Consider the following 14,777-nt stretch of genomic DNA (forward strand, 5'->3'; position numbering starts at 1 on the left):
GATGGTCAATGTACTCACTTTATTAAAAACTAAAATGACATAGGGCCTTGTATATATTATATATTAACTGTACCTTGAAGTTACAGGGTAAACATTCTGTCAGTTAACTAGAGCTATCACTAAATGTAATTCATACCCCAACAAAAAGCCTATATAAATTCTGTCAAAAATACTGCTTGCAATTCACAAGTCAATATGAACAGGCAGAAAAAATTCTGTATTGTACATTTTGTATAGTATGTTGTCAGACTATTTTCATATAATATGCATGGCCTGACACAGCGCACACTTCACTCATTTCTATTTTAACATCCACAAACACTGAAGATTTCTTTTAATAACAAAACAACAAACAAAAAGGTTGAGGTATATAATAAAAGGGTCAAAACAATAGTAGCTAGATCTGGGATTTTGTATACTGCACTCGTGGATTTTACAAGGACGTATCACACTCGGCACTTGCGCACCTCGTGAGATCGATCTGGCAAAATCCACTTGAGCCGAATACAGCTACTATTATAATAATCCTATTATATTGGTAATAAATGATACTCGCTACTTCACATTGCACCTTTTATGTTCAATCTGGGAGATAATTTTATCTATATTCAAGGAAGAGTTACAGTTCCTGTACTTTTCAGTTTATTGCCTTAAAAATATTAAAAAGAAGTACAAAGGGGCAGATAACTGCGATTATCATTGTCCAGAGTAAATTTATGGTAAATGTCTTTCAAAATCTCTTAATGACATAGCAGCAAAGTATCACTGTATCAAGTAGTATGAAATACTATTCTGTGGAAGTTACAGATCATTCTCTTCCGTAGTGAAAATGAGAAAAATTAAATACAACTGTAAAAGGGAAACAATTTTGTATAAAAATCAGGTATGGGACTTGTTATGTTCCCTTAACTTTCAGGTTGATAATTGACACTAAATTTCTTTCAGTAAAGTCAAAGTTATTCCTTAAATTTCGAAAAAGGTTTCAAAAAGGGAGATGAATTTATCACTGTTCAGGGCTCAGTTATAGTTATTTTACATTAAATTCCTTCCAGTAAATTTCATGTCATTCTTCTAAATATCGAAGTGTGAAAAAATTAAATACAGTAATAAAGGGAGACAATTTTGTACAAACTAGATGTGGCTCCACCTCCACAGGTGCCCCCACACATACTCCTGTCACTATACATGGTTTTATAACTCTAGGTGAAATATTTGTAAGAAATATGCAACATAAACTTTTAAGCACTTCATGTGCATTTTTTCACTGTGTGAAAGACCATAACTCTGGCCTAGCCAAGTGAAATCCCGAAGAGAACACCAAATGCACAACTTCACATGCTATACAACAATCATCTAATGTTTTATAACTCTAGGTCAAGAACATTTTGAGATACATGGGACACTGTTAAACTTCTATTTTTTCACTTAGTCAAGGGCCATAACTCTGGTCTTGCAAAGTGAAATAATAAAAATATTCAGAAGCACAAACTCACATGCTGGTTAATATTCCTGCATGGTTTCATGACTCAGGTTAAATATTTTTTTACGATATATGCAAACTTAAAGCATTTTATGTGTATTTTTCAATAAGTCAAGGACCATAACTCGGGTCTGGTTGAGAGAAATCCCAAACAGAACACCCTATATGCAACTTCACATCCCCTGATGTTTTATGACTCTAAGTCATTGAGATACAATGGACACAAACTTCTATTCCCTTAATCAATGCATACTTTTGACAATCAAGGGCCATAACACTGGTCTGACCGACAGAATCTGGAACAAAATCCCAGGTGCACAACTTCATTAAAACACCAATGTTACTATCTTTCTAAGGATAAAATGAGCCGTGCCATGGGAAAACCAACATAGTGGGTATGCAACCAGCATGGATCCAGACCAGCGGATGCACAGGCTGGTCTGGATCCATGCTGGTTGCATACCCACTATGTTGGTTTTCCCATGGCACGGCTCAAATATAGTCTTAAAATGCTTGACACATTAAATAGTACCATACAGGTCTTAAATTCAGTGTGTATACTAATGTAAGGACCTCTTTAATTATGAGGAAATACCTCAAAAACAAGTACACGGACCAATTTTATGACTGTGGGAAGTTTCATTAAAATCTACATTGTACAAAAATTTCTACTTCATGCAAAAATGATAGCAAAATTGTGATTTCATATCTTCTAAAAAATCCTTGTTAAATGTATTTAACTGAAAATATTCCTTGTGTTAATTTAATTCTTAAATGAAAATCAATCTCAACTGAAGTAACAATTGTTCCAAATTTCATCTTTATTTGACTAAAACATTTTCCCATGCAACTGTCAATTATACTAAATGTTGTTATTTTTACTGCTGTCCTCAAAATGAAAGTGATTTCTAAGCTGCAATCTAAATATCCTCAAAGTGCCATATATATCTAGCTAGTGAGGGCCCCCTTGGCCAAGAGGTTAAGGTCGCTGACTTCAAATCATTTGCCCCTCACCAATGTGTTCGAGCCTCACTTTTGGCATGGAATTCGTCATGTGAGGAAGCTATAATCCAGCTGGCTAAAATACAGAAGACTTGACTCTACCCAGGTGCCCATTGGTGATCAAACAATGCCCAGAAGGGCACCTGGGATTTTCCTCCACCACAAAAAGTTTGAAAGTCACCTTTTGACCTATAGTTGTGTTAGTGGGGCATTAAACTCAACAAAAACAAAACAAAAACTATTTAAAGTGATATTCTAACTGGAATGTCCTCATTTCGAAGTGATATCAAACTGGAATGTCCTCATTTGAAAGTGATATATAACTGCAATGTCTTCATTGTAAAGTGATATCTAACTGCAATGTCCTCATTTTAAAATGATATCTGCAATGCCCTCATTTTAAAGTGATATCTAACTGCAATGTCCTCACTTGAAAGTGATATATAACTGCAATTTCCTCATTTTAAAATGATATCTGCAATGCCCTCATTTTAAAGTGATATCTAACTGCAATGTCCTCACTTGAAAGTGATATATAACTGCAATGTCTTCATTGTAAAGTGATATCTAACTGCAATGTCCTCATTTAAAAGTGATATCTAACTGCAATGTCCTCATTTGGAAGTGATATCTAACTGCAATGTCCTCATTATCAACAGCGAGAATGATCATTACAAGAAAAATTGCATTTTCAGCATTTCCATTATTGGTTTTGCACTTGTACATTTCTATTGTTAGAGATCATTAAATATTATATATCATATTTCTTAATCATTTAGAATGTAATATTTTGCAAGTGTCAAAACCTTTTTGCCTGGTAATTTGCCAGATTTCTTTAACATAAGAAGTTCCCTGTTGAATAAATACAAAATCTTTCATGTCCTTGATCCACAACATGCATTTCAAATCATGAAATATGCCTCAATAGTTTTGTTGTTAAGAAGGCCCTGTCCTATAGAACAGTTTGAACAAGGACCTGACTCAAAATGAAATATTTATTTATGGGCATGCAAGTATGCATTTATCCAGCTTGATATACATTAGAACTGGTTGTAAACATCTTTATAAGTACTTAATGTGCATTTATATGCAATCTTTACAACTGAAATATTTCAAGTGCTGTATTTATCAGTTTGTTTTATCAGGTAAAACAATCTAAATTTCCCACTCTCCACAAATCCTATTTTTACCTTTTTTGTCGGACGTTTTTTTCAAGTCATGTGAAAGAATACTTTTTTACTTGTAAAAGAGTTGCACATTTAAAAAACTGTGATGTAGCTGATTTTGGCCCATTTCAAAAAGCTTGGGAAAAAGTTAAAGAACTTATGTGTAAAGTTTTACGCCAAAATCTGTTTAATATAAGTCTATTGATTTTGTCTTTCAAAAATATTCAATTTACCACCTTGATAGCCAAGTGATGATTTTGGTGCCCAATGTAAGTTTGGGAGGTTGTAGGTTTGTTCCTTTTCCGAATCACACATATGACGTGAAAAAATTGTAATAGCAGCTTCTGCACTTGACCCTCAGCAAAAATACGATTGGTCAAACCGATGTCAGTATAATGTGACTGGGTGGGGTATCATGTCACATGTCTACGGCCTGATATTACACTGAGGCAGCAAGTATAAAGTCACTGCTAAAAGTAGACAATGTCGTTTATTATGACTGTAAGATTGTTGAAAAAGACACTCAATCCGAAAACATACACTTTATAGAACCTAAGCACATTGAATTAGGAACATAATTTTAGAATCCATACTTAGGAGAGAACTTTGTATAAAATTTAAGAACTTGTGTAAAACATTTACAAGTACTCTTTGAACAATTTTTTTTAAGAACTGCATAAATTAATTTGATTAAGTCTGGTGCGCAGAAAAATGATAAAAAAACAAGAGGGCCATGAAGACCCTGTATCGCTCACCTGACCTATTGACCTAAAGATCATCAAGATTAACATTCTGACCAACTTTCATTAAGATATGGTCATAAATGTGGCCTCTAAAGTGTTAACTAGCTTTTCCTTTGATTTGACCCGGTGACCTAGTTTTTGACCTCACATGACCCAGATTCGAACTTGACCTAAAAATCATCAAGATTACCATTCTGACTAAGTTTCATGAAGATACAGTCATAAATGTGGAGTGGTAACAAGCTTTTCCTTTGATTTGACCTAGTGACCTAGTTTCTGATCCCAGCTGACCCAGATTTGAACTTGACCTATAGATCATCAAGATTAACATTCTGATCAAGTTTCATTAAGATATGGTCATAAATGTGGCCTCTACAGTGTTAACTAGCTTTTCCTTTGATTTGACCTGGTGACCTAGTTTTTGATCCTACATGACCCAGATTCAAACTGGACCTTGAGATCATCTAAATTAACATTCTGACCAAGTTTCATGAAGATACAGTTATAAATGTGGCCTCTACAGTGTTAACTAGCTTTTCCTTTGATTTGACCTGGTGACCTAGTTTTTGATCCTACATGACCAAGATTCAAACTGGACCTTGAGATCATCTAAATTAACATTCTGACCATTTAGCTTCATGAAGATACAGTCATAAATGTGGCCTCTACAGTGTTTACAATCTTTTCCTTTGATTTGACCTGGTGACCTAGTTTTTGATCCCAGATGACCCAATATCGCACTTGTCCAATATTTTATTGAGGGTAACATTCTGACCAAGTTTCATTAAGATTGGGCCAAAATTGTGACCTCTATAGAGTTAACAAGCTTTTACTTTGATTTGACCTGGTGACCTAGTTTTTGACCCCAGATGACCCAATATCGAACGCGTCCAAGATTTTATAGAGGGCAACATTCTGACCAAGTTTCATTAAGATTGGGCCAAAATTGTGACCTCTAGAGTGTTAACAAGCTTTTCCTTTGATTTGACCTGGTGACCTAGTTTTTGACCCCAGATGACCCAATATCGAACTTGTCCAAGATTTTACTGAGGGTAACATTCTGACCAAGTTTCATTAGGAATAGGCCAAAATTGTGAACAGTGAAATTGTTGACGACGGATGGACGACGGACACAGGGCTATCACAAAGCTCACCTTGAGCACTTCGTGCTCAGGTGAGCTAACAAGCAAATTTGATGAATTGGTATCCCCCGAATGCCGAATGGGTTTGTGGTGAGGAATGGCAAAGAAAATTATCCTGCAAAAAGGATGTTACTAAGAAGCAAATAATTTCATTACATTTGAACTTAAAAGAACAGATGTCCTTAACCTTTAGCCTGCCTTTGCGACCAGTGCCAATCTGACTGAAACTTGACGGGCCACATTTTCCTATAGTGTTTAACATGTATATGAAGTTTTATTTAAATATTCTAAACCACTTCCTTAGATATGGCTCCGGACGGACAACGCCAAATCTATCTCCCTCCGCATTTGGCGGGGGATAATAAACAACTTTGTGATTAAAACTGAAATGATGGTTAAGAACTGTGAAGAAAAGTTTACAAAAGAGTTAGTGTAAAATGTGTGACTTAATTACAGATAGCTTCAATTCCAAACAGAGTATAATATTAATTGCAATATACATGCTTCATATAAACACTTTCACTTGTTTTAATTGACATATAACTCTGCTCACAGCAGGTGAACTTTGAACTTTGCTTCTTTTTAAATCTTTTATTGTGTGAAATCTTTAATAATGGTAGTGGACCCCTTGATATATTATTGCCAATTTCTCTGTGATTTCAGCATTCTCCCATTGGTTACAGCTTGTGCATATATGCAACAATTGCAGCAATAACATGAGAGAATTATGCAATCACAAGGAAGTAAATTTTAACCGGTCCATTGACTTATTTTAACAAACAATTATTTTTCTGTAATGCAGTAATTAGTAAGTATCAATATTACACAATGTTACAACCAAACAAGCTCAACAGGTTTGAATTTTTAAGGGTTACATACCCTCCATTGCTTGATCTGTGGAAGAAAAAAAACACAAGCATACACACAAACAGTTATAAGATCTTCCATAAATGCTAAAATATGTTGCTGCCAGATTTTTTGTTATTTACATAAAATATGTTAATTTCATGTTAAATCCTACGCAAGATAATTTTTTTTTTAATTTTTGACAAAGGTCTGAATATAATGATGAATGTAGCAGAGGGTTTTTAGGCTATATACCAATAAAAGAAATTGTTCTTTGTTTCATATAAAATTCAGCTACTTCAGAACAATTTTGTTACAGTTTCTAGATTTTCACTCCGTCGTAGACCTATTTTCCACAAGATATCCATACATATGCTTCAAGAAAACGAAAAGAAAAAGGGGTGTTGAATAGTATGCAGTGAAATGCAAGTCAACTGAAGTCAGGTACCCTCATATTGCCGCATTTCAGAAAGCGGTCCGCAGAATAAACACCCTACTTTCGTTTTCAAGTAAACAATTCGAAAACATGCGAGTATTAGCATGAAACGTGTCCTATTTTATGTAAAATTCATTCCACGAGTGAAATAATGCCCATCTGGCTCCCGATTTACGCACAAATGCGCGAAAAATGGAAAAATTAGGATCTATTTATTAGGGACTTCTTTCGACTACACCACGGAAGCACATTTTGGACCAAATTACTGCATTTTAACCTTTATTGAATCTGTTGTCTTTGATTACCTCCCTTTGTAGCACTAACTGTACAGTTTTATGTGCAGTATTAAAAGTAACGCTTTTCTAACCATATAATTTTGCATAACATCTACTTGGACAGCTGTTTTATCAGCTTTTAACATAAAATTTAAAGTCTTATGGAACTTTAAGGAGAGACTGCAACAAAATGTCCACGTACAAACGGGTTGCAGGATGGGGTCCTATAGACTGGAAATATGTCAGAACAAAAACATTTCATGGGTCAGTGTAAGAAACATGGCAATTAGAAGGCGCCAAAAATTCAACGTCTAATTTGTCAAAAACAACCTCTTGAAGATAAAGCAACCCATTGATCAAAACATCACATAAATACGGAAATTTCACCTTTGACGAAAAGTGACATGGACCACGATTTGTCCCTTTAATCAAGCATGTTTAAATTCCCGATCAGGACAGTATGCCTCAAAGTTCAATGTTTTCACTCCTAAAAAAGTGTTAAAGGAATTTTTCAAATGAACTCAACTTCAGGAAGAGAGAAAACAGGAAATTAAAGCAAACAAAAGATCTGAGTAATGAAAAACGACAGCAGTATATCATGAGAACACAATTTTATATTGTCATCTGCTGCATACCTCAGTGTTGTCTACACATACTTCAGCTGTGACAGTGCACAAGGACGTGCATGTACCAAATGCAATAAAACCTCCTCACTAACCTTTCTGCAGATGTTATTCAAGAATGTCAAATGGCATTGCTATAATTATCATATCATAGAGGGACACCTTCTTTTGCACATGTCAAATAAAGTCAGGCTGCTGACATTTACAAATTACTACTGTCAGAGCAATTACAACCCCATTAAAGGAAATGCTTCCTTTAAAACATCAAAGCCACATTAAATGTTCAAAATTTTCTTCATATCCTTACATTAAGTGCATCTCAGGTCTACAACTGGCAAATCAGACCGGAGGCTGACGATGGTCAACCACAGTTTAAACATTTATAACAATTTGCACCACAGTTACAATATGCCCATAATCAAAGACTGCTGTTCAGGGTTGACCATGGTCATATCAAGTCTTACCATGGTTTGCCAATGGCTAAATATTGTAACATGGTTTAACTTGTACATCTGGTTCACTTCTAAAGTAATCACAATCCTGCAAATATGAAGTAAAGACCTTGAGAAAGTTATTATTGTTCAATATCATAGTGAATTCAAATTGATCAAAATTATATAAATCACGGAGATACTTATTTGTAATTGACACTTAATTACAATGACTAGACAGTTTTTAACATTTGATATAATTATGACTGGTATTCACTGAGGGGAAGCAACTAAGAATGGAAGTTATGTCAATTCTATTACTGATTAATAAATTTTCAGCTTATTTTTCGAAAAGGCCATGATGACACTATATCTGACTCGCCATAATCACTGGACTGCAGAGAATCAGAGATTTTCAGTTTTTCTATGAAGACATATTAGGAAAACCAAATCAATCCTTGGATGCCACATTTTTTAAGTAAAGACGGCTAATTTAATAATTTTCGTAGAGATTTACCAAAAGAACTTTTCGGTGAAATTATTTCAAAATCAGACAAACTATTTAGTAGGAGATTGCATTTTAACTAGCTTTTAGCTCCAACTGCCATGTGTTTTGACAAATTAAAATACTATGAACAAACTTTGTACATAGTTTTAATTGTCAATGATTTTCAGATTTAATTCAACAATCTATTACTATTCCTACAATACATGGATATAATTAAAACAAGAGGCCCAAATGGGCCTGAGTCGCTCACCTGAAGAGGACCTTAACCATCTGATCTAGAAGGGGGCCAAACACCTCAAACTTAACAAATTTATGAGAAGACCTTATATTGATGCCACAGACCAGGTTTGATGAAGATCCACTGAGGGGTTCACGATAAGTGGTCATCAAAATGTACTTTTACTTTTAGCCCTAGCCCTAAAAGGGGCCTGGCTTGAACTGCCCCCATTTGAAAAATTTGCGAGAGGACCTTATAATGATCGTACAAACCAAGTCTGATGAAAATCCATCTAGCCATTCATTAGAAGAAGTTGTTTAAAGGTATTTCTAGTTTAGCTCTGGCAGCCCTTAAAAGCTGGGGCCAGGTGTCCCCAATCAAAAAATTTTGGAAAAGGGCCTTATGATAATGCTACAAATCAAGTTTGATGAAAATCCATCAAGCAGTTCATGAGAAGAAGTCTTTTGAAGGCAATTACATTTCTGTTCACTAGTGGCCCCTAAAAAGGGGGAGGACTGCCCCCATTTGTAAAAATTTGGGTGAGGACCTTGTAACAGTGCTACAGACCAAGTTTGATGAAGATCTATCAAGCGGTTCATGAGAAGTCTTTTAAAGTCATTTCCTTTTTCAGTTCTAGTGGCCCCTAAAAGGGGCCAAGTTCCCCCATTTAAACAAAACTGGGAGAGGACCTTATCATAATGCCACAAACCAACTTTGATGAAGATGTGTTTAGAAGGGGAAAGGTGACACATATAGCCTTTATTTGTGGATAGATACCTATCTAGGATAGAATCTGGTGAAATGGTAAAAGGGACATCATTAAAATTCCTAAACTATCAAACTGAAATGAAATTGTCCTAAATCAAGTCAAATTGTCTATTAATGGCCTTCTGTGAAAGCTACACTTAACAGATATTTAAATACCTAAATGTTGACCTCTTCTGTTGTTAACTAATGTAAATTAATTCTCAAAAATCTTTCTCTTTCAAACAAATTTTAAGTTTTAGAACTGAGACTTTTTAAATAGAGATCAATATGTAAAAGAATGGTATTCAAATAAATCATTTCATCAGGTTACCGATTCTTTCATTGAAGGCTTTGTTAAATAATACCACATAATGTGTTTTATAGATTAAGATGCATTTAGACCAAGGAATGCATTATTGATATAAAAGCTGGTTATCGATCAGTAAAGTATCATATGAAATATTTCTAAATACTGAATAGAGACTTCAGATCTCCGCTTTTCTCTTTTAACATTCCTGTAATATTTTCATGTGTGCAATACCTCAAAAGCAACAAAAAAGGACTAGTGGTGAAAAATGAAGCGTGAATATTTTGCCACATAATCTTAGACTTAGTAAATCTATCAAATATACAAAATGCATACTATGCAACAATAACGTAAGACTGGCACTGCCTTAATAAACACAGAACATGTTTTAAGACATCTTCGCAAAGTTAGTCATGATGGTGATGATGATAGTGCTGATGAAACATGGTTTATTTTCTCCACTCACTAAACAAATACATTTTTTTATTTTACACTAAGCAATGAATAGAGATGCTGTCGTAAACATGCAATATTTATCACATGTCTGATAATAATGTGCTGAAATTGACAACATGTCTTAAATGCATAGCAACAAATGGTTGATCATTGTTTCTTAATGAAAATGAAATAACTGCCTTCAACACCTGCCATGCAGGTCTTTAATTAATCACTAACACACAGCCACATAATGTGCCCTCAATTATACAACATCTTTAAGCTTTCTAAACCCTGCTTAATTTCTATAATGAACTTGTCCATCGTTCAATTTGGACAGTACCATTAACTGTTAAAAGGGGTGCTTACCAAAAAGATACTGACTGAATGGCAAAGAGTGCAGATCATGATCAGACTGCACAGATGTGCAGGCTGATCATGATCTACACTGGTTGCAAAGGCAGAATCAATCATGTCCGGCATGATAAGGGTTAAACTTCTCCCTTTGTAAACTAAACAAATGTTATCATTTGTAATGTGTAAATTCTGGATGCCCCCCTTTTATTTTAGCTTTGCTTGGAACAAATTGCTTAAAAATTCCTGCAAAGAATTCATCTGCAAGTAACCATTGCCATGATCTACAAGAAGTTATCTGCTTCAGTTTGCCAGGATTCACTTCCTTTGTATACACAAGTCTATTCCACTAGCACTTCCTTTGTATACAAAAGTCTATCCCACTAGCTTTGCTAGGATCCACTTCCTACAAGTAACCTTCCTTAAGCTTTTCCAGGATTCAAGTAATTTGGCTAACATGCAGTACTGGCTAGATAGATATCATTGTACCTATACTGTCAGAATAACTTCCTGAAAGGACAAAGATATGCCATATGTAGATGTCAACTCTGACCTTGACCTAAATGAGGAAGGTGAATTGACCTTCTGCCTTGTGATATGAACTTTCTAATATAAATGACATGAACTGTCTCCACATAAACCTCTTCACTAGTGGCAAAACTGAACTTTGAACATTTTATATGGCACTTATCTAATTTTGTCTAACTACATCTAAAAGTGTAATGCATTTAGTCTTATTTAATGCTTTATTTGAGCAAACATATTAATTCAATTTACATGTCGCCTAAATTCTGTGCAATTGTCACTTCAAAATGTTCTTCCCGTTCCAACTTCTATTTTTTGTGCCGCCAATGTGCATGTAAAATTTTTTAAGGTGGGCACAACCAATCATTTTTAGTCTTGCATTGGCAATAAATTATCGTGGATGCAAAATGCACATACCTTCGCTGACAGAATACAATTAAGACCAGAGTCCCCACTTTTGTATCTAAAACTTTTCTTTGACAGCTTTAACAAAAGCCTTAAATAAGCTAATTTTTATTCAGTCGATGTCTTTTTAAACATTTCAATGATGAAAACTGAAAAATAAGCTGTCACAATTTGTTGTTTTCAGGACAATCTACTATTTAATAGTCTTTTTCCAAATATTTGGTCAATTTTTGTATGGTACTGTGAAAACCATCAATTTGTCATGCCTAATTGTGTATTTCAACAGATAGTTATCACTACCCATCATCTAATTATGTCCAATTGGCGGTTAATGAGACAAGTCAGTCTTAATGACATTTGACTTGTGACCTTTAATGAGCCATAGCTAATGACCTTCCAAGGTCAACCTCTCCCCCAGCAAAACAACTAATGTCCATTTTAATGACTAGTCCTTAGCTGTGTTTTCCTTTGATATGTGCTGACTGCTTGTGACCAATCAAGTGTGGGCTTTCCAGGTGTTGGATAAGATCCAAGATTCTCCTGTGGACATTACTACAGGAAGAGGTAGGTAAGCATATGGTGCAGAGCCCCTGTGCTCATTACTACAGGAATGGGCAGGCAGCTGGTGGAGAGGTCCACTGTACTTTTTTACAGAAAAGGTAAGCATATGACAGGCAGTCTCTCTGCAAATTATAGCAATGAGTAGGAACACAGTGGAGAGCACAGCCCTTTGTATAATACCACAGGAAGGGATAAGCACCTGGTGGAAAGCCCCTCTGCACAATTTATAGATGACTAGAGCTATCATCTTTACACCAAGGAGACACTGTAAACATTCTCCTTTGAGACAGGACTGGGTCTTGTGCATCTTACAGGGAATATTTGTGCCCAATGATATAAAATCTCTCTAGCTAATGAAAAGACATGAAACAGACCTTATAGAATTTTTGACCTCAAAGCACAACCTTGACAACTGAGTTACAGGCTTCAGGTTACTGGACCAACAAGAGTGTGGTGGATGGCTGGAAATCAACCTCCTACACTCTTTCTGCTAATCCATGATTATTTTTACATATGTATAATAATTAATCACTGCATCTTATATATATACAATTTACAAGTTTATTATAATCTAATTCTACCAACTACAGGCTTTGGACAGTTTGATTATACTTATACAGGATTTGGACACCAATGGGCTCAAGTCTCACTACATTCTTCCCTGCATGAAATTATCATACAGTTACTGTGCCGCTATAATACTGTCAATAGCAGTTGTTTTTTTTCCTTTTTTGCCCTTATCCATTTGCCTTAATGGTGTGCTGCATACAAGACTGCTATGAGCAATAAAACTATCTGCACATCAGTATATGATAGCTGTCATTCCTCACTGAACAACAAGTATGTATAAACATAATATTTCCTCTGTTAATATGCTTTTTGAGAAAGTTAAAAATCGATTCACCTGACGCTATTTCAAATATTTGGAATAGGTAATTTTTCATATCAAATTTGCATTTTGCAATACTGGCTGCTTCGTACTGTCTATTTATCATAACAAAAAATTGAAAATGACTCATGGACGCAAGCAAAACCTGTTTTGGCAACAACAAAAATTCAGCTGAAAGTAACGCTTCATGCACAACTAAGTTCTTTTGACTTGTTTTTGATGTAAGATGGCATGTTAATCCCTCTCAGGTATTAAAAGGCATTATATTTCATTGCTGTAAGACGACTGTACTTTTTCCAACAGTCTATTCAGAGTTATGTCACATTTTTTCAATCATCTATCCTACCTTACAAAAGGTACAACATACAGTAAGTCTCTTTCCTGCAATGAAACAGCAACATCAGGAAACTAAAAAGTCAGGACGTATCATGTCGGTGGAAAACAAGTCTTTTACAAGCTTGTCAGATGACCCAGGTCCCTTGTAGATCATGATTCTCCTCAATACTTGATTAACCAACAAGTCAGATATCCACACTAAATACAACTAGAGTTGTCAAAAGAGTGACGAATTATACCCCCACAATATGGCCTTGTCACAGAACTAAGCCAATGTCAAAGCCGAACTTGCTTGACCTTTGACCTACTGACCACAAAATCAATAGAGGTCATCTGCTAGTCATGATCAACCTCCCTATGAAGTTTCATGATCCTCCGCCCAAGCGTTCTCAAGTTATTGTCAGTAAAAGGTTTAAATGACCTTTGAACTTTGGAAGTCAAAATCAATATGGGTCATCTGCTTGACATGACCAATCTCCAGATTAAGTTTCCTGATCCTAGTCCCAAGCATTCTCAAGTTTTGTCCGAAAACTGTTTAAATGTTCCGGGTCACTGTAACCTACTGACCTCAAAATCATTAGCGGTTATCTGCTAGTCATAAACAACCTCCCTATCAATTTTCATGATCCTAGGCCAAAGCATTCTCAAGTTATCATCCGGAAACCATTTAAATGTTCCGAGTCACTGTGACCTTGACCTTTGACCTACTGACCTCAAAGTAGAACTTGACCTGTATTTCATGATGTTACACCTGTGTACCAAAATTTATGATCCTAGGCCCAAGCGTTCTCAAGTTATCCGGAAACCATTTAACTGTTCCGAGTCACTGTGACCTTGACCTTTAATCTACAGACCTCAAAGTCGAACTTGACCTGCACTTCATGATGTTACACCTGTGTACCAAAATTTATGATCCTAGGCCCAAGCGTTCTCAAGTTATCATCCTGAAACCATTTAACTGTGCCGAGTCCCTGTGACCTTGACCTTTGACCTACAGACCTCAAAGTCGAACTTGACCTGCATTTCATGATGTTACATCTGTGTACCAAAATTTATGATCCTAGGCCAAAGCGTTCTCAAGTTATCATCCCGAAACCGTTTAACTGTTCAGGGTCACTGTGACCTTGATCTTTGACCTACTGACCCCAAATTCGAACTTGGCCTGTATTTTCTGATGTTACACCTGTGTACCAAAAAGTATTTAAACTGGTCAAGCCTTTCTTGAGTTATCATCCGGAAACAATGCAAAACCAACGGACCGACCTACCGAACGACCGACCAACAAGCTCACTCCTATATACCCCCCCAAACTTCATTTTGTGGGGGTATAATTAATGAGCATTAATCAG

At 35.6% G+C, this 14,777-nt stretch overlaps 1 protein-coding gene across 9 annotated transcripts in view; it reads right to left on the reverse strand.

The window, feature by feature from the left end:
* The window catches only part of LOC123558240 (nucleolar protein dao-5-like), a 181,175-nt gene that overhangs the window by 59,816 nt on the left and 106,582 nt on the right, over positions 1-14,777 (reverse strand). For 7 of the 9 annotated variants that reach the window (XR_008370927.1, XM_053543020.1, XM_053543021.1 and 4 more), the window contains exon 5: positions 6,413-6,427. The exons of the other annotated variants lie outside the window; for them this stretch is intronic. Coding sequence is in view for 6 of the 7 variants with exons in the window: in XM_053543020.1 (XP_053398995.1) it covers positions 6,413-6,427 (15 nt within the window). In the remaining variant the exon portion in view is untranslated. The remainder of the gene's footprint in view (positions 1-6,412; positions 6,428-14,777) is intronic. 9 annotated transcript variants of the gene reach the window in all.

This window comes from Mercenaria mercenaria, chromosome 5 (assembly GCF_021730395.1).
Source record: "Mercenaria mercenaria strain notata chromosome 5, MADL_Memer_1, whole genome shotgun sequence".
NCBI classification, from domain to species: domain Eukaryota; kingdom Metazoa; phylum Mollusca; class Bivalvia; order Venerida; family Veneridae; genus Mercenaria; species Mercenaria mercenaria.